The following is a 20,103-nucleotide window of genomic DNA, read 5'->3' as shown; positions in this document are numbered from 1 at the left end:
AAAAGTTATTCTTTTTACTTTCTGCTTTTTTCCCCTCTAAAATCAATAATCACTTAATGGCATGTTCCACCTGCGCAATGTGGCCTTCACCTCCATTAGCGAGGTACTTCTGCCAACAATTAATAACTGCTTGAACACAATATACCCAACATGACTTAGAATAACTGTTAACTGAATAACCTCATGTCCTCAAAGTGGATTAAAACATTGTTACAATTGTAGTCGCCCAGCATGTTTATTATTATTATTATAAGTTTTTATTGCTTTTCTGTTTCATTCTTTTAGAGATGGCATTTTATTATCATTGCATTATGCAGAAACAGAATGTAACTTGCCGATATGGTATTTTGGAGAGTTGACTTTGTTGTTACCATAGTTATTTTATTATATTTTCAAATGAAGAAACAATACATACAGTACAGGTGAATAGTTAGCTTTTTAATTGAAATAACACAAGCCATTTTTTGTAGTAATGGTTACAAAATATACTATTTGTAGGTAAGAAAATATTTTAATTGGGTTCCCCTGTTACTTGGTGCAATTCCACTACCATTACATGAGCAGGGTTCAGTATAATTTACCAACAATTGAAATACCGACAATCAGTTTGCCGACACAGTTATATCGACAGGATGTAACTACCAATGGTCAATATCCCAACAGGTACATAATACCGACCGTTAAAATGCTGACCGTCAGTAAACTGACATGATCATAATGCCAAACATGTTAAAATGCGGACACAATTGAAATGTCGACATGGACACCATATTATTGTATGGACATGTACATGCCCCAAAGTACTCAATCAATGCCACCTGCAATCAGCAGCAAATATAGAGTGCTATGGATTGTTTGGGGGAGGAGGACCCCAAACTGGTATTTTCCCAAGGTCCCCATGAGTTCTAAATTTGCCTCTGAGTGGGAGCTACAGAGGGTGTATGTGGGCATGCAGTGAGAGCTACGTAGGTGTACAGTATGTGGACATGCAGTGGGAGCTAGTGGTGTATGTGGGTATGCAATGGGAGCTACGGAGGTGTATGTGGGCATGCAGTGGTTAAAACTGTGGGCATGCAGTGGGAGCTACAGAGGGTGTATGTGGGCATGCAATGGGAGCTACGGAGGTGTATGTGGGCATGCTGTTGGAAAAACAGTGGGCATGCAGTGGGAGCTACAGAGGGTGTATGTGGGCATGCAGTGGGAGCTAATGGTAAATGTGGGTATGAAATGGGAGCTACAGAGGTGTATGTGGGCATGCAGTGGGAGCTACAGAGGTGTGTGGGCATGCAGTGGGAGCTAGTGGTGTATTTGGGCATGCAATGGGAGCTACGGAGTTGTATGTGGGCATGCAGTGGGAAAAACTGAGGTATAAGTGGGCATACATTGGGATCTACGTAGGTGTATGTGGGCATGCAGTGGAAACTACAGAGGTGTATGTGGGCATGCAGTGGGAGCTACGGAGGTGTATGTGGGCATGCAGTGGAAACTACAGAGGTGTATGTGGGCATGCAGTGGGAGCTACGGAGGTGTATGTGGACATGCAGTGGGAGCTAGTGGTGTATTTGGGCATGCAATGGGAGCTACGGAGTTGTATGTGGTCATGCAGTGGGAAAAACAGAGGTATATGTGGGCATGCATTGGGATCTACGTAGGTGTATGTGGGCATGCAGTGGAAACTACAGAGGTGTATGTGGGCATGCAGTGGGAGCTACAGAGGTGTATGTGGGCATGCAGTGGAAACTACAGAGGTGTATGTGGGCATGCAGTGGGAGCTACAGAGGTGTATGTGGGCATGCAGTGGAAACTACAGAGGTGTATGTGGGCATGCAGTGGGAGCTACAGAGGTGTATGTGGGCATGCAGTGGGAGCTACAGAGGTGTATGTGGGCATGCAGTGGAAACTACAGAGGTGTATGTGGGCATGCAGGGGGAGCTACAGAGGTGTATGTGGGCATGCAGTGGGAGCTACAGAGGTGTATGTGGGCATGCAGAGGGAGCTACAGAGGTGTATGTGGACAAGCAGTGCAAGCAAAAGGTCAGCATAGACATGTTCGCCACTGAAAAGGTCGAGTTTTTCATGTTTTTTTGGGGGATTAAAACGACTAGGTTCACTCTTTACCATCCACTAGGGTGTGGAGGGAGAATAGAATAGTGTGCCGAGTGCAGAGATCCATGCGAGGGGACGCAGTACACTTATACGGTGTCCATGTCAACATATGTTGGCAGAGACAACAAAAAACATGAAAAACATTTTCAGTGTCGACCATGTTTATGCCGACCTTTTGCTTGTGTCAACCTTCTGTCACTGTCGACCTTTAGTATGTTGACCATTTAAAGGTGTCGACCTACCCACTGTCGACCATTAGTGGTCGACCTAATGACTAATCTCAGAGGTGTGTGTGGGCATGCAGTGGGAGCTAGAGAGGTGTATGTGGGCATGCAGTGGGAGCTAGAGAGGTGTATGTGGGCATGCAGTGGGAGCTAGAGGTGTATATGGGCATGCAGTGGGAGCTAGAGGTGTATGTGGGCATGCAATGATATTTACAGGTGTATGTGGGCATGCAGTGGGAGCTACAGAGGTGAATGTGGGCATGCAGTGATATCTACAGGTGTATGTGGGCATGCAGTGAGAGCTAGATAGGTGTATATGGGCATGCAGTGGGAGATAGAGAGGTGTATATGGGCATGCAATGGGAGCTAGAGAGCTCAGTTGTATGTAATGTAAGCATGCAGTGGGAGCTAGAGAGGTGTATATGGGCATGCAGTGAGAGCTAGAGAGGTGTATATGGGCATACAGTGAGAGGAGAGCTAGAGAGGTGTATATGGGCATGCAGTGGACACTCATAGGGTATATCAGAGGGTGCAGTGACCTAGCACTTGTCACCAGCAGGCTGGGGTGCTCCCGGACTTTAGCTATTCCTACGCAGCCTCAAAATAAAGTCACATCAACTCTCCGCAAGGATAACAAGCGCTGCCCACTGCCCATCACGCTGTGGCTCTGCCCCCGGTCCCCGCCGGCGCCCGCCCGCCCTGGGCTCATTTCATTATTCCGCCTGAACAATCAGAGAGGGGATTGGGCTGGGAGGAGTCAGAGCGGCGGCGGCGGCAGCAGCAGCAGCAGCAGAGAGCTGGGCTGGGAGCTCCGTCACTAACACATGTCAGCAGCAGCAGCAGCAAAGGGAGAGAGACTAGAGCAGCAGCAGCAGCAGCCGGGAGAGCACAGCGCAGACAGCCGCAGCCCGGGCCTCCAGCTCCCCCCCAGCAGCCCGTCTCCTGTCTGACGTGCCATCCTGAGAGCGGCGCCCGTTCAGTCCCCGGTGCAGCCGCGCACACAGGAGATATCCGGGAGTTGATCCGCGGTTGGGAGGAAAGTTGCGGCTGGGCACCAGCAGGGACAGGCGGGATCTGAGCTTGGGGAACTATCTGCACCTAGGATCGCAGAGCAGCAGCAGCACCGGGACCTGTGCGCTCTCCTCACTGCAGCCATCCCAGTGATATACCGGCGGAGTGCCAGCGAGAGGACGGCAGAGGTAAGCCAGTCAGGCTCTCCGGGGCTACTGCACTCTCCTGTGCCCGGCTCTCCTGCCCACCTGTGCCCCCTTTATGCCCAGTTCTCCTCTGGGTATCAAGGCTGCAGCTGGCAGCGATCGCTCCCCGGCTCCGGGTGCCCCTGCCTGCCTGCAGCCCGCACCTATACCATGCTGTTCCTGGTACATACAGTAAATACATCGCTGCCCCCTATGGACAGGGCTGTACATGGGAGGGGGATTGCCACCCGCCTCCCTTCCCATCACTGGAGACCCCTGTTCTAAGAAACAGAAGTGTCAGAAAGATCAAAGTGGCCTGAACTTGTCTTTGTGTCCCCGGACTGTCGCCTCATTACAGCCCAGCTCTGCATGCAGAATCTAGATTTGATATTGGGAATGAATGACCCCCTCCCCATCACATATCTCCATTATACAGGAGAAGCTGCCACCACTGGCTTCCTCTTCCGATCCCCTACACCGCCTGTCCATGCCATGTATGAAGCAGCTCTATTCAACTTAAAAGGTTTTTATTTCCCCAACTGCAGTGAAACTTGATGAGAGCCCTCCCTATAAGTTCTCCTGTCCTTTGCTGGTCAGTGCAGCAGGATTCATCTCTAGTAGATGTAATCAGCATTAAGGTATTGCTTGTCTTTAAGAGCTTTACTTAATGTGGTTACTGGATGCCTGGCGCAGTGTCACGTTTCATTTATTTATTTTTTATTTACCTTTCAGCCAGGATTGGGGCAGGTCGCAGACCGTCCTCCCTAAAGAAATTTGAAGCGAAGGGAGAGGAAAAAAAAAAAAATGAAAACACTTGGTATGCTCTGGGCAGGAAATGCAGATTCATTTAGGGGTTGGAGATGAAATTGTTACCAAAAGCCATTCGTTGAGTAATGCATCAGATAAATCAATTTACATAAAGGTACGATGCATTCGGGTACACGAAGATAATGGCTTTTAGAGTGGTTCCGTTTCCCAAGCCCTAGTGTTTTGTTACAGCTTAATAGGTACAGTTCTGATTATGGCAGATTATGTGGTTTATTTACTGTCCTTTGCAGAATGTCTTAATAGTGCTGCCACCAACTTTGCCGACTGAAAACTTATATATTTAGAAAATAATCTTCATTGTGGACCTGGGAACTACAATGGAGTGATTTCAAAGCACTGTTGTCACATAACACCAAAGATTGCTTAGAACCTTTTGTTGTTTATGTTGTTTGATCCAGTGACCCATTGAAAGGTGGTGGTTTTAGTCTTGAAGTCAGGTGGACGTGTTCAGCAGCAATGAAAGATTTATGTCAGCAATAAAGTTTTAAGTGCAATGTATACCTGGCGCTTGGAATTTGTCTAGTCCTAAATCTAATGATGGCCCAAATTATACTTGGTGCAGGGGTCAAGAGGCCATTTGAAACCAGTTTGTCCCAGGGAGTATGTGCCATGTCTGCTGAGTACACATGTAAGGTGATTGTGTTGACAGTCAGAAGTTGTTTAATTCAGACTATAGCTTCTGTTGTGTGACTTTTTTTTTTTTTTTTTTTTTTTTATCTGTCAATGCATTCCTTCTGAAGGGGTATAATCATCGCATTTAAATTACTGATCAAGGTCTGATTACCTTTGTTTTGTTTAATAAATGAAAGGGTTCCTTAGATTCCATTCTGTTGAAGCCTATTTCCATAGTGACATTCATTGATTTGCTTGAAATCCAACTTTATTTCAGCTGATCTGATCATAATAAGAAATAGAAATCTCCGTAACAAAAAAAATATGAAAAACAGCCCCAACACATTTGTACCCCCTTCGCTGAATGCATCATGATGGATTTGCTAAGGCATGAGACCTAAATAGTTTTAATAGCTTGTACTATAATCCTATTTAGTAAACGAATAAAGTTGTCACCTTTTTGCTCTAAGTATCTCTCACTTTATCTTTCGCAAACACCGTGCCACTAGCCTTTTTATCAAAATGTTGACTTTTTGTCCACCTAGAACCCTCAACCTTTCTGCACCTTGCAAGTATCGTCATGTGGTCCTGACCTAACTCCAGACAGTTGCTAAGACTATCAGTAAAAAGATCTGGTGGGTGGTGGCACCTCCTGAGATAGATCATTGACCCTAAACAAAACAAATAAGCACTTGCAGGTCTCCATTAATTAGCTGAGTCTGGCCATTTGCTACTGTTTTGAAAACCTGACTGCCGTTGGAACAAAATCCAGAATAACTTTTTTATATTTGTTTATTTGCTCATCTTTTTCGTAGACCATGGTGAACCCAGGAAGTAGTGCTCAGCCTCCTCCGGTGACCGCTAGCACCCTCTCCTGGAAACGATGCGCTGGGTGCGGTGGAAAGATTGCAGATCGGTTCTTGCTCTATGCCATGGACAGCTACTGGCACAGTAGATGTCTTAAATGCTCTTGCTGTCAAGCTCAACTTGGGGAAATTGGCACTTCATGTTATACGAAGAGTGGGATGATCCTCTGCAGAAATGACTACATTAGGTTTGTGGCTGTTAACGTTATCTGTTTTAAAGTGCAATTTTCTGACAATCGCTTATATGCTGGGAATCTAATGTTTACAATCCAGGTTTTTTTTTCTCTCTCCGGCAATTAACATTTGCAGAACATATACTGTGTGAGCCAAGTCATGCGATGACAATGTATGCAAAGGTTCTTCGTGAAATAAGTTAAATATTGCTTGATTTTTATCTGTACATAGTTTCAACTTCACACATGATTGGACATGCTGAATATCCTAATTACCAAACTGGTTTAGGCATCTTTCGCATTCCCTTCCTTAAGAAAATGATCCATTTCCTGACTTCTGGATGTAATCATCCAAAGTAATAACCCATTAATTGCACAAGATGTGTGCACAGATTAATTAGATGCCCATCATACTTCCTAATGTCATTTTAAAGATGGGAATCAATAAGGTAGTGTGCCTGTGTGATCTTTCCAGGTGAAACCAAGCTTCTTAAGTCATTAAACTGAAAGGCATTTGAAGGATTACATATTTAATGTAAGTGAACGGTTTAATACACTGATGCACCTGGATGCCTGGTCTTTTAAATTATATCCTATTCAGGATTACTTGAACTGTTCCATAAATAACCAATTTGGAAATCAAATAAAAGCCCCCCCCCCAAAAAAAAAATATTGATAAGTGTAGTGGGGTAACTGCTGTCTAACCAAAAGGAATTGTTAAGGAATCTTTATACGCCATAAGTTAAGTTTTTAAGGACATTTTAGAATTCATTTACTTTTAAAATGACGGAGTCTCTGCTTTAGCCTCAGTGCTACAGAACCCCCACAGTGTCTTCAATCAGCTAAAAAATTTGCTGGTGAAAAGGCCATTGAGGGATTGGAACATTAATTTCACTAAGTGTTTTTTTTTTTTTTTTTCTGACTTTAAATGTTAGAAAATAAGCACATGCGTTAACTAACCGATTCCTGTTGTATACCTCTCTCCATGTCTGCAAGAGCAACTGTAAAGGTTGACATAATTTTAATTAAATTGAGGAGAACATGAGAGAGAGCCATTTGTTTGAAGTGGAAAAAATGACACTACTGTCCCCATGCCCTCTCGTGTTACAGATGCATCTGACAATAAACACCATTCAGCAGAAACTAACTTCTGCTTATTACTAATTAGAGTTTGCATGCAGTGTTATCCTCAGGGCTTGTTCATCAAACGTGTGTTGTGTTTTTTTTTTTCTCTTTACAAAAAAAAAAAAAAAAATGGACAGAAGAGTCCTATGGAAACAAGAGTTTTCTGTTGCGCTCAGTAAGACGAGTTTGAAGAAGCATGATCTGTCAGATGGCTTTACTGGGTGTTATCAGGGTGAATGTATATGTGAACCAAATCTTGTATTTATTCTGTGCTAAGGTGTAAACCTTTTACTATTGGACTTTTAGAATAACAGATAGGGGAGAGAGATGCTAACGTTTCGGCTGCAGAGAAGAAGTTTCACGTGAGGTGTTTTGGCCTTAACGTCTGCTTGCCATTCAAAGTGTCCAAGTACAAAGGTAGAGGGGCTGGGCATAATGTCTGTGGAGAGTTTGATGTGAGGCTAGGACTGTGCCTTTGAAATGCACCTTCTGAGGAAGACCAAATAAAGTGCTTCAGCTGTCCCCTTCGTTTTAAGCATGAGGGGGGGCCGGAATCCACCTCTTCCATTAATGAAAGTGCTTTTGGTGGGAGACTGACATGCAGCTTACAATCATAGATTCAAGATAAAACAGCCTGACAGTGAATACACACAATTAAAAGCTTTAATTAGTGACTCCTCCATTTTCTTTTAGTCCTGATAGGTTTTATCTAATGAGATCTGGGCCCTGGCTTAGATCTGCTCAGAATGACGTGTCCGAAATGAATGAGCGCTGCATCGCAAACAAAACATTTAATTAACAAAATTGGCCTGTAAGAGAGGGGATTATTAACCAGGGCTGAGGATTCAGACTGTTAAAGGGCCAGGGACTGATCACTGGGAAACATTAAAAGGATTTGGCGAGACGTTGATGTGATTAGAGAATCTTCGATTCTGCATATCCCTAACTAGTGATGCTTTGCAATAGTACATTCTGTTTGCCCACAAAATATAAAATAGGGTAGCAGCGGGTCACCTGCATCAATTCTGTACTGTAAGGGTCTGTTGGCTGCCCTTTGCCATCTATTCTGACAGTTTAATGATTGTTGTGTTGTTGTTCAAACAATGGCCCTTTTTCAGATCTGATCACAGTACAAATGTGTCAAAACCATGTGCACTGCAGGTGGGGCAGATGTAACATGTATAGAGAAAGTTAGATTTGTGTGAGTTATTTTGTTTCTGTGCAGGGTAAATACTGGCTGCATTCTTTTTATACTGCAATCTAGATTTCAGTTTCAACACACCCCACCCAAATGTTTCTCTCTGCACATGTTACATCTGCCCCACCTGCAGTGCTCATGGTTTTGCCCATTTTAAGAACAAATTTGTACTGCGATCAGATCTGAATAAGGGCCAATTTTTCCATCAGAATTGCTGCATTAACCCTTATGTAATAACGAAAGCTTAAATTGCTACTGTACGTACAGTTGGCCACAACTACCCACAGGCCACGTGAGTTTTAGCTAATGTGAACTAACAACCATACTGGTGTCGAAAGGTAATTTATGTATTCTGGCTCCCAAACCACAAAGTTATATTATTGTTAAAGAAACCTCTACTCCGATGTCGTCCCCTGAGGGGGGTTTGAACACCCCTAGAGAAATAAGTAACAGACTTTTAGGCTGGCATGAGAGTTAAAGGTTTATGAGGACAGTGTGGGTCCCTGGCGCCCTACTCCTAAATCCTAGATTTGATAGTGGTCTTCACTGTAATTGCTGGAATAAGTCTGGTAGCTCTCCCCCCCATCTCCTCCTCCTTCTTTGCTATGGTTTAGAAAGAATCCAAGAGACATCATGCAGAGAGTTAATTTCCCTGGTAATCAACAGCAAGCTGCTATATTCAGGGAATGCTGTCCCTTTAATTGAACAGGCTAGGTAATTAAATGGCGTTTTTCCAATAGGACGTGCTAGGTAAATCTAATAGTTGGTTATTTAATATCACTTTGAAGTCTGCCCACTCAAGCACAATGACAGCACAGGAGCATGTGAACTATTAGCTGGGAGAGAGGGGAAAAAAAAAAAAACTGGATCTCAAAAATTAATTAAATCGCATGCAATTTAGGGGGAACGTTTATCTTGATTTGTCATAACAGAATTAATTCAAGGCCTCCAATTCACTTGGGGGCAGATATGTTACTCTGAATTAACCAAGCGTAATTTGGCAGATTTTTTTTTTTCTTTCCTTCTCTAATGTAGCTGCAGCCATTATGCACAGCCCTTTTCTAAGTATCAATAGCTCCTAGACCTTTTAAGGTGCCTTGGTATCCAGTTAGTATGAAGTACCTTTAATGGACTTGGCTCTTGGCATCACTTTGTAGCATTTAATACACCTCCCATTAACCCCTGGAGAGCTGGAGGTTAATGCATTGCACTTTTGCACAGAGGACTTAAATGAAAAGGGAAGACTCATAATTGCTTAGGAAACAGTTAATGGCAAAGAGGAGTTTTATATATATATATATAATCTAATTTCAAGAAAATGAAATACTGTATATGACCTTGAATACTATACATTATCCACAACCACTAGCATAATTGTGTTTAATGTTATTTTAAAAATGGCTGTAACTGCACCTGAGAAGACCAATGTGTATTAACATTAGGAAATTTTAAATTGGTTTACCATAGCTATCCTATAACAACCGTCAAGATGAGGAGTTATTTATGTAAAAATATAAACCATTTAGATCTGAAATTTAAAAAAAACCCATTTAAGGTGGATATTTATCAAAGCTTGGAGGTAAAATTGTGAGAGATAAAGTACTGGCCAATCAGCTTCTGTGTTTTTTTTTTATTTATTTTTTAAAAAGCAGCCTTTCAAAATGTAAGGCAGAAGTTACTTTATCACACAATTTTATCTCTCTCCAAACTTTAATATGTACCACCTAAATATGTGAATATTTGTTTGTAATTATGTAAATATAGATTTTAATATGTAATGGTATATACCTACCTAATGCCTGGCCTGGTCATTTTATTTATTTTTGTTTTTTTTTCAGTCTTGTAAAAACCCTGTTATGGTGTTGGGTTGCACAAAAAGGAACTTCTATCATTTATATGTGCGTTTGTGTTCAGTCTTTTCTGTTAGTACAGTATAAAGTAGAAATACTTTTCATATTCTAAATTATTGATGGATTACTTGTCCGCTAATTGAATACCTGCAGCTGTTGGTCTGCAGGATTAATGCAGCGTACTGTACCTCTCTCAATTGACATTCATTAGATTTTGGTGCCACCAGCAGCATTGTGCGCTGCCAATTGCTCTAGCCTGTCTCCTGTAGTACTTTAACTCCGGCTACATCTGTGGAATTTTTTTTTTTTTTTTTATTATTTTTTTTTTTTATGAGATCCAGTAACCCCAACCAGTCAAGATCATTTAAATAAAATATTTACTTGTAAGCAATCTCTTATGTCCAATCTAACATTCAGAACAATGATCTGCCTGTAATTGTAAATGGTCTCACTATATTAGGCACATCTTGCTGTTTTGTGATTGATTGTGTTCCCCAAATGCTAAAATATTAATGATCTCCTCTAGTCTGAAGACCTTAACAGAGGAAACTGAAACCATTTCTGTCATCACAATTAAGGAGTCCCCTGGCTTTAATTAGTCTGACCTGGGGTGTATCTCCCCTCCATAGCTTGAGTTGGAGAGGAGGGGGGGGTGTAGAAGCCCATTAAAGTCCAGCCTGAGACTGATAGCTACTTAATTGAGCACCTAAAGCCTCCAGCCTTTTAAATCAAACACTGTCCTGCACAATCCCCTGGTTAGATAATTAACTCTCCTGCCTTGCAGAAACTGTGAAAACAAGTTTTCTAGAAAAGGCTGTAGTTACATAGTTGCCTTCTTTCTTGGCTCGAAATGAAAAGCAATTACTTGTCTTAATTTACAAGGGTTTACATTCACTGAGATTTTTTTTTTTTCAATTTCCAGAAAATTATATAATTAAATATTCTGACCATACACACTGACGGGAGCATTCCCATGAAAGTAAATTGACCAATCTTATGTAAGGGAGCGTGAGAAAGGGAAACGCAAACATATCATACTGAACAACATTAGGGAAATTGGGTTTGACCTACAAACGACCTTCATGCGCTAAGACTGATAACCAACATCCAGGCAATTAGGAGAGAACAATAGACCGTATTGTGTTTTGTAGCCAATATGGTCTTGGGTGGTTGTTTGATACAAAGAAGTGAGGACAAAATAAGCAGTACAATAGAAACCCTGTTTTAAAAGCACTAAGGACTATTATGCGGTCCACCAAGTAATAACTTTCCTTCCTGCCTAATAATTGCGTGTAGCACCGTTCTCCCCAATAAGGCAGTGATTGCTCATTATGTTGCTCTGGTAAAGGTGTGCCACGTAATAAACATTACTGGCCTTTATTAGTGACCAAAGCAGTTAAAACTTTTAATTATATTAGGAGTTCTTGCTCCAATTAGCAATTGCAAACGATGGTTCACATTTGGGGCAGGGGTAAGGGTACAAGGGACAGTCTGCAGCACCCTTGTTAGGTAATCTCTCTGAGGTGATTGCCAAACTTCAATTACAACAAGGCTTGCAGGACCTTGTAGTTCCACAAAAGCCAGACAGCCACAGGTTGTCTTTATCTTGGAGTAGTAGTGGTAAACACACACACACACACACACACACACACACACACACACACACACACACACACACACACACACACACACACACACACACCACATATATGAGTTGTATACATAGCTTGATATTAAGTGGATGCAATTAGTAGAGAAATTGGTATCTATCGATATCAGGCAGTTTTAGAAAAAAATGTTTGCACCATGTCAAAAATGCACAAAGTTTCTATTACACTGAGTACTAATGACCAAACCTACATAATGTGTGTTTACTGTGTAGCCCTGTATGCTGTGAGTAAAAAGCTAAAATTACTTCTAAGATAAACATCGACTAAGTATAGTACATTAGCCGAAGGCTCTGTCATTGATCATGTAACAGATCAGACGTGGCACATATAACTTACAGGTGTGGCACTTCTGTTCCTGAAATATGTCTCCAAAACACAGGTTCTTGTTGGGTATGTTATACCCCCATATATTTTTTTTTTCTTTAGGGGGGGGTTAGGGGTTGGTATCGTTATCTTTTTACAGGAAAATCATGTACTTTTGCAACTGAAGTGGCATTCAGGAAGCAATTACTGTCCAATTATGTGATGGTGAATTATTTCTTTTGATAAACAGGAATTGACTTTTCAAACATAGCCTGTTTCAATCATAGACTGGTAATAAAGAACTGCACACAGCGCGGAAACCCTAAGCGAACGCCCTGGAGAACTTGGTCAAGACAGATCTAAAATGAGTTCCATAAGTTATGGAGAGTCTGCATTGGAGGCGGGATTTTATCTGTACCCAGAGGCCTGTGCACCAAAACAATCATTGGCTGGGGGAGATATTTAGTCAGCTATTTTAGGCTTACAGTGCACCCCTTCTTTTATTATGGCTGGTGAGCTTTGTCATTCTTTGTACAGAAGTCAGAATGGGGCAACATGTGGTGCAAAGTATTTTAAATAAAAGACTCGGAGAAGAATGTGGAAGTTTTTTGTGGCCACTGACATTGGCATTCATTCACCTCTGAGTAGCGTACAATTCCATCTAGGTGCGCAGTTGCTAAAGATCACGCCACCTGTACACAAAGCAGACTTGCATTCTCAAGCAGCCCCTGTAAATCCACCCCCAGCTGTTGTGAAACTACACGTCCCAGCATTCCTTGCCATAGTTTTAGCATTACCTAGAAGCAAAACTGTGGCAAGGCATGATGGGACTTGTAGTTTCACAACAGCTGGAGGGCCGTAGTTTGGACATGCCTGTTTTAAATGTAGCTTTTCAGAGTAAAAAGGTCTAGGGTCTGATGTATGACACTGCAATATGAGACCAATTGACTGTAGCATTACGCAGACAGCCAGCCTGCATAAGTTTAATGTGGCTTACAAACTTGCTCATATAGGTCCAATGATTCAATTAAGTGACAAACTGACAACTGTGGAACAAAAGATGGCATTTTAATGACTAGTAATGAATTCTAAACAACACCGAAGATGAGTTTATGTGTAATACGCTATGACAGCTGCATTTGTCGACTTGCGTTTGTTTACATTTTAGCAATGTAACACTGAACAAGTTATATTCAGATCCTTAACGGTGCAACTTTTTATGACATGTAATCCGTGCTGCATAGCTTTGATCTGTTTAGTAAATAGGATGTTGCATGTTTGATTTCTTTTTGTCACCTGCAGGTGGTCAGTAAAAATAATGGAAACCCTGTGTGCAGAAACCTGTACAGTGGTATTCTGGTACAAATACCTGACAGAAGAGTTACTGATCACAGTTGCCTGATCAATTATGGCAGGAAAAGAGTTTTCATCGTATGCACAGTAGTCTGTTGGAGGACAGACCTACTAGTCTGATAACCGATAACAATACCTCAAACTTTAGATTTCTGAACTTTTTTATTTTTTATTTTTTTTAATATAGCTGCAAGTTGTTAGGAATTCATTTATATTGGAAGTACAAATATTTTAGTCCTATTGGTCACTTTTTTATATGGAGAGAATAATAAATATTCATTGTCTTAGCGTTGAAGCATGCAAATCAGGGAATTCTATATTTTTCAAGCCAACTGGTGATCTACGCTCTTTCAGTACCTGAGTGTATGAGTTTAGCTATATAATGAGTGTCAGAAGCGAAAATACTCTAACACGAGGTAAAAGTGGGTGGTTCAAGGCCTGATTCGTAGTGAACTGTTCTGCCATTCCACGGTGGAGGTAGGACCGCAGTGAAGTGAATTTTTTTTTTCGTCCTAATCCGCACATCACGGAGAATACTCCCCATCATATTTGTTGAGTGGCATGTCATGCTTAAGACTTGTAGTTCCACAACAATCATAGAGAATGAGCTTAGGACATTTATATCTTATAAGATGTTGGCTGTTGGATTTTTTTTTTCTTTAATAGGCATCAGCTCTGGGGTGTGCTGTTACTTGTAGTCCAACAGGCAACACAAAGTATAAGCATGTCCTGCAATGGTAAAACACTTGCCTGTTCCATAGTAATGCGGACACAAATGCCACCAGAGCGACATTAGGCAGATATATACACTGCGTGTGTGTGTGTGTATATTAATGACTACAGCTCAGGGGAGGTTATGCCATTGGGAGTCGTAGTCCTCTTTGTGCCAGCTCCTATAATCAAGTCATTACAAGTTAACCTAGTGAATTACCACCTTGCATTGGTGTGTGTCAGGATAAGTTAATGTCCCTTACTCTCTTGTGAGGGGCCCAGCAGCCAGAGGCTGTGGTGTCCAGAGAACCACGTGTGCCGGCCTCCCCTCCCCCACTCCCACCACCCTGAGCATTCTGCAGGAACGTGTCAGCGTGCGATCCCGGGCCTCAGACTAATTAGTTTTGAAATGGAGTTTTGATTGAACTGTCCAAATCGATGCCGCTGCAAAATTTGTTTCTCGGACTTCCTATTAAAAGCCATCTTAAGGGGCAGTTTTTACTACTCTCCCTGTCGTTCAGTCGATACATTTAATAACAACTTACAGGCTATTTTCAATAAAGTGGCGACAGCAAATTAGTAGTTTGAACATGACAAGCCTCCTGCAAGATCACATTCAGAAAACTCTGGGCAATTAGTTTTTTTTCTTCTCCTTTCCTAAGGAGGGAGCATGTAGCAGTAATGAGAAGCACTTGGACTGGTGCAGGCAAATTATTAACCTCTGCTGAGCTGCAGGGTAGCACAATGCATTCCAGCTGGGTGTCAGAGGGGCACATACAGTCTCTTGTGTGTCATTTAGACCATCGATAATTACCATGAGGTCATCTTTCTCCAGGCATAGGCTAGTATCAACATCACGGCTGCTGCAGAACATCTTTAAAAATACACAGGGAATTCCCTATTGTTTTAATAGAGGTGTTCTGGGTAATCACAGCATTCCAAATGTAAACCAACTTCAGCCCTCTGACTATTTTTTACGTTTTAATTGGGTACAGGAAGCCAGTTGATTGGGCCAATGTCTTATTAATTTAACAGAATTAGGGTTGTATTTAATAGAACACATTTCCCCAACCCCCCCAAAATTATCATCTGTTGTTGCTACACAGCTTAGGGGCAATTAAGCAAGAATTCCCAGCTGTGACATGTCATCGGATTAGATTGTGCACCAGTGGACTAAGAACTGTAAAGCCGTGGAATTTTGGACTGTGCATGCTCACAGGTACATACAGTATATTTGCTAGAAGAAGAAGGGGAGGAGCACTGGCCTGATGGGAGGGATTAAAAGATACAGCTTTGGCCTGCCTTTCACCATCACTACCTGTAACCATGTCAAATAACCTCCTAATTAGTACATGTTTCGTACATGCTGAAAATCTCTGCAAATTTGATAGTATTACTTCATTACTAGAAAAATGGGTTAATTTGACCATACTTGTGTGCAAATGTATGTTAAAAATATGTACTCCAACAAAGTCTATTTCTTAGGGTCTCTTCCTGTGCAGATGGTTTCTTTCAATATACTGCACTAATCTGGCCACTCGTGATGCAATAGTGAGCATTTAGCCAGCTGTGATCTACTGTATCTCTATGTAGCTGACTCTACAGGTTGCAAGGTCTTGCTAGTAGTTTTAAGGCTCCCATCCATTACAAATATCTTCAGATTTCCCTTGAACTCTCCCAGGAATCTGATCTGACTCTGGGCTAAATTTTCACTCTATTCACTTCAGATTGATCTGAGCAGATCTATCCGGTGCAGACCGATTGCATCAGATTGATGTGATGCACACATGCTATTTAACCCCTTCACGACATTGCCTTTTAAGGTAATTATTTTTTTTTTTTTCCTCCTTGCGTTCAAATAAGCGTAACTTTTTTTAATTTTCCGGCTATATAGACACATGAGGGCTTTTTTTTTGCGGGACAAGTTGTACTTTCTAATGGTACCATTTACTATACCGTAAAATATTCTGTGGAATCAGGAAATAATTCAATGTGGGGTAAAAAGAAAAAAAAACGCAATTCCACAATTTTGCGCTGGTTACGTTTTTTTTGGAGTTCATAGTTCGTTTAAAATGATGGGTTATCTTTATTCTATGGGTCGTTACGATTCCGGTGATACCAAACTTCTATAGTTTTCGTTACGTTTTACGACTAAAAAAAAAAAATAGAATATGTTACGGTTTTTCGAATTTGCGTCGCGTCGCCATGTTCTGCGGCTTATAACTTTTTTATTTTTCCACCTACGGACCTGGGTGAGGGCTCATTTTTTGCGGGCTGAAGTGTTCTTTTTAATTAATACCATTATGGGATATGGGCGACTTTCTGATCTCTTTTAGCTATTTTTTTTTGGGTAGGCGATGCGACCAAAAAACATAGTTTTGGCGTTGGGGATTATTTTCCGCTTACGCCTTTAACCGTGCGGGGTAACTAATGTTATATTTTAATAGATCGGACTTTTAGGAACGCGGCGATACCAAATATGTTTATTTTTTTTATTTTTTATTTATTCTTATTTGGGAAATGGGGAAAGGGGGGTGATTTGAACTTTTAATATTTTTTTATTTTTTTTTTTATTTTTAAACTTTATTTTTTTTTTTTTTTTACTTTTACTACAAGTCCCCCTAGTGTACTTGACCACTAGGGGGCGCGATCGCCTGTACTAGGTTCAGCCATAGAGCTCTATGGCTGAACGTAGTGATTTTATGCACTTCCTATTACATCCTGCCTGAGGCAGGATGTAATAGGTATGCATACACGGCCAGCACAGGGGTCTACATTAGACCCCTGGCTACCATGGCAACCGATCGGCACCCTCCGATCTCGCTGCGGGGGGCCCCGATCGGCGCCGGAGGGGGGCGCCCCCCCTCCGATCAGCTATTTAAGCACTGCGGGCGCTTTGCCCGCGGTGCTTAAAGGGTTAAACGGCCACGATCGGCGAACTCGCCGCTCGTGGCCGTGAGAGCAGGGACCTGGCTGTAATATACAGCCATTACCTGCTCTCTATCAAGCCAGCTCACTCCGTGAGCTGGCTTGATTCCCCCGCAACCGACATATGACGTATATATACGTCATATGTCGTGAAGGGGTTAAATACAATAGGCTGGGCTGGATAGCCCAAGCAATTATTGAACAACTGCACATGTGCACGGTATGCAGTGCGCATGTGTGAGCCGCCAGTCCGAAGGCAGGGTGAATGGCACACTGTGGGCATTTAGGGGCATGCACAGAAATGGCAGGCGTTCCCCGGCTGCTGGGAGGGTGAGCCGCTGAAGCCATCAGCAGCCTCCTTCTCCCCACAGCCTCAGCAGCGCAGAGTAAGTCTAGACTGGACTCAGTGCTGCGAGCAGGGAAAAAATGATTTGATGGTGAATGATTTTCCCCCGTGTGCATGGCTGTGAACATGTTTGCAGCCGTGCACAGGAGTGGGGGCATGTGTTTGGCGGGGCAGCATTTACCTTTACCTGCTGCCTGGGCTGCGAACACTCCCAGCCCAGCGAGCTGGTCTGAATCGGGCCCAATGTATATTATGTATTACGGTGTGTGGAATAATGCTTAGTGGGCATTACGGTGTGAGGCATGCATCAGTAAAGGGTTAATTGTTAAATAAAAAGTGTGTGTGGTCCCCCTGAACATAACCAGCCCCAGACTACTTGAATTGGTGCTGAACTGGTCCAGGATACAAAAATACGGGGTACAAAAGATGTAGGGGTCCCCCGTATTTTTGCAACCAGCCCTGGGTCCACTAGCAAGGGGTGAAATGCCACAGCCCGTGGACGCCTTTTTAGTGGACACTAGGGGTCGAAGCATTACCCCCCCCAGCTAGTCACCGGTGGGATAGGGTGCCAGGGGGAGTGGGAACCTGAGCCTTATGTCCCTGTCACACCTGGCCTGTGGGTGCGGGGCTGATAAAATATTCAGGGAGGGGTAAGTGCAGCCACAAGGGGTGGCTGCTGCACCTACCCCCCCCCCCCCCTTAAAACCTGAACTGTGTAGCAGTTGGGCGGCATCAGGTGGGTGTCGGATGGACTCAGGGCAAGTCAGGACTTGGGGCAGGCAGGTGGACACACACAGACGCTCGCACACACCTCTCTCTCTCTCTCACACACACACACACACACACACACACACACACACACACACAGAGCAGGCGTGGAGATGTGGCGGCTACTCAGCGTTTACATCGGGCGGGGGCAGTTTGGGAATGTCCAGGCTCTGTGTACTTCAGAAGTACAGAAGACATATCCGATGTACCCCTGATGGCTGCAGATCAGCTAGATCCTTGGTGCAGCACTACTGCCATACAGACATATCTGAAGCTGGGGCACGCATTGGATCATAGGGAGCTTCAATTTTGCCTGTTTTCTTCAGATTGGTCTCACAGATCAGTTGGAATCTGGAATTTTAGTGTTTATTTCCACGTGCTCATTGTTGCAATCACCTTAGTTCTATAGAACCGGCATCCAAGTTAGTCCATAGTAACTGTGATGCTAAATACCAATCCCAGAACACTTAATAGACTGCTTCTTAGCCGTGGCTGTAAACATGGTTAGAAAATGACTATTAATATGAGGTTAATTTTGGTTGCATTGAAGTTGATCTGAAAACGATGATCACTTACTTGAGTCTCTATGCACAGCTTATGTGTTGGAACGATAAGCCCAAAGGTATGGCCTTAATTGCTGGCCTATACTGATTTGGTGGTTTGGTCCAATGACAGAGCTGAATTTGTGGCCAGTTTGTCTGCACATTTGTTTTAAGATCCAATCCAATTGTTGGGGGGCGGGGCTGCCCTTATGGTTGCCCAGGTAACCTGAACAGATTCTTGCAGTACAGATCCCAGACCTTATGTGATTTTGACTTGCAAGTTCTTTAGGTAACAAATTATGGGGTATAGGCTGACATATTGGGCGGTATTCAATGTGAATACCTGCGAGGTGCAGCGAATCCTTTTTTGGATTCGCTGCACATTCGCCATGTTCCGGAGCCGGCGGGCTCCGGTATTCAACGAGTCAGGGGCAGCGAGCCCCTGACTGGCGAATATGAGCTCCTGTGGCGATTGCCGCAGGGAGCCTGAGGACGGTGCCAGGCAGAGAGATGGTAGTCTCTCTGCCTAGCCCAGACCTTTGTGGGGGGTTAGGTGGGCTCCCCGGGTGCCAGGCAGCACAGGCTGCCCCCCCGGGGGTGCCAGCAGGGGGGGCGTATATTCACTACACACGATCGTAATGATCGTGCAGTGAATATATGAATATGTAATGAGCGGCTCGGCTCCGGCGCCCCCTGCTGGCTGCTGTGTAAAAATAAAATAAAAAAAAAAATAAAATTATTTTTAAAATTAAATATATATTCATGTGCTTACAGCACATGAATAAAAATAGCATGCCCTCCTCAGAATAAAATTCCTGATTTTTTGACACCAAATGTAAAAAACAAAACACTTTATTTTAAAAGTTCACATTCCACTTCACCATAAAAAGATAGCGATTGCTACTCGGTGAATCATGGCGAAAAAAACCTTCAAATGTATTCGCCATGTGGTCATTGAATAGGGTGATTCACCGTTTTTGTCAGAAATTCGCCAAACAGCACAAATTTGCCATAAAAACCTGGCGAATCAGGCTCATTGAATACCGCCCATTGTGGGGTATTGTCCCTGAGGTCAGAAAAAAAGTATTTTTTTTTTGACCTGTAATATACCCACGTTATGACATTGATGCGCTGGATGGGTGTCTATAGCGGTTTGCGCTAGGAAGGTGAGAATTACCACTTTTTGTATGTCTGCAAAAAAAAAAAAAGGGGGGGGGTGGGGCATGACTGAATATTACATAGACTTAGTATATGAAAAGTAAACTCTTTTTAAGTTTTAGGTTTTTTTCTATGTAATAAAACCA

The 20,103-nt window shown here is 42.8% G+C and overlaps 1 protein-coding gene across 1 annotated transcript in view; it reads left to right on the top strand.

Moving 5' to 3' along the window:
- Window positions 1-3,080: 3,080 nt before the first annotated feature.
- LMO4 (LIM domain only 4) overlaps window positions 3,081-20,103 on the top strand; it is a 31,960-nt gene continuing 14,937 nt past the window's right edge. The window contains exons 1-2 of the mRNA XM_083157148.1: window positions 3,081-3,529; window positions 5,782-6,020. Coding sequence (XP_083013274.1) covers window positions 5,785-6,020 — 236 coding nt within the window. The 5' untranslated portion in view covers window positions 3,081-3,529; window positions 5,782-5,784. The remainder of the gene's footprint in view (window positions 3,530-5,781; window positions 6,021-20,103) is intronic.

The sequence above is a fragment of the Crinia signifera genome, chromosome 8 (assembly GCF_055691185.1).
Source record: "Crinia signifera chromosome 8, ASM5569118v1, whole genome shotgun sequence".
Classification (NCBI taxonomy): Eukaryota; Metazoa; Chordata; class Amphibia; order Anura; family Myobatrachidae; genus Crinia; species Crinia signifera.
This window is presented reverse-complemented; position numbering and strand designations above follow the sequence as displayed.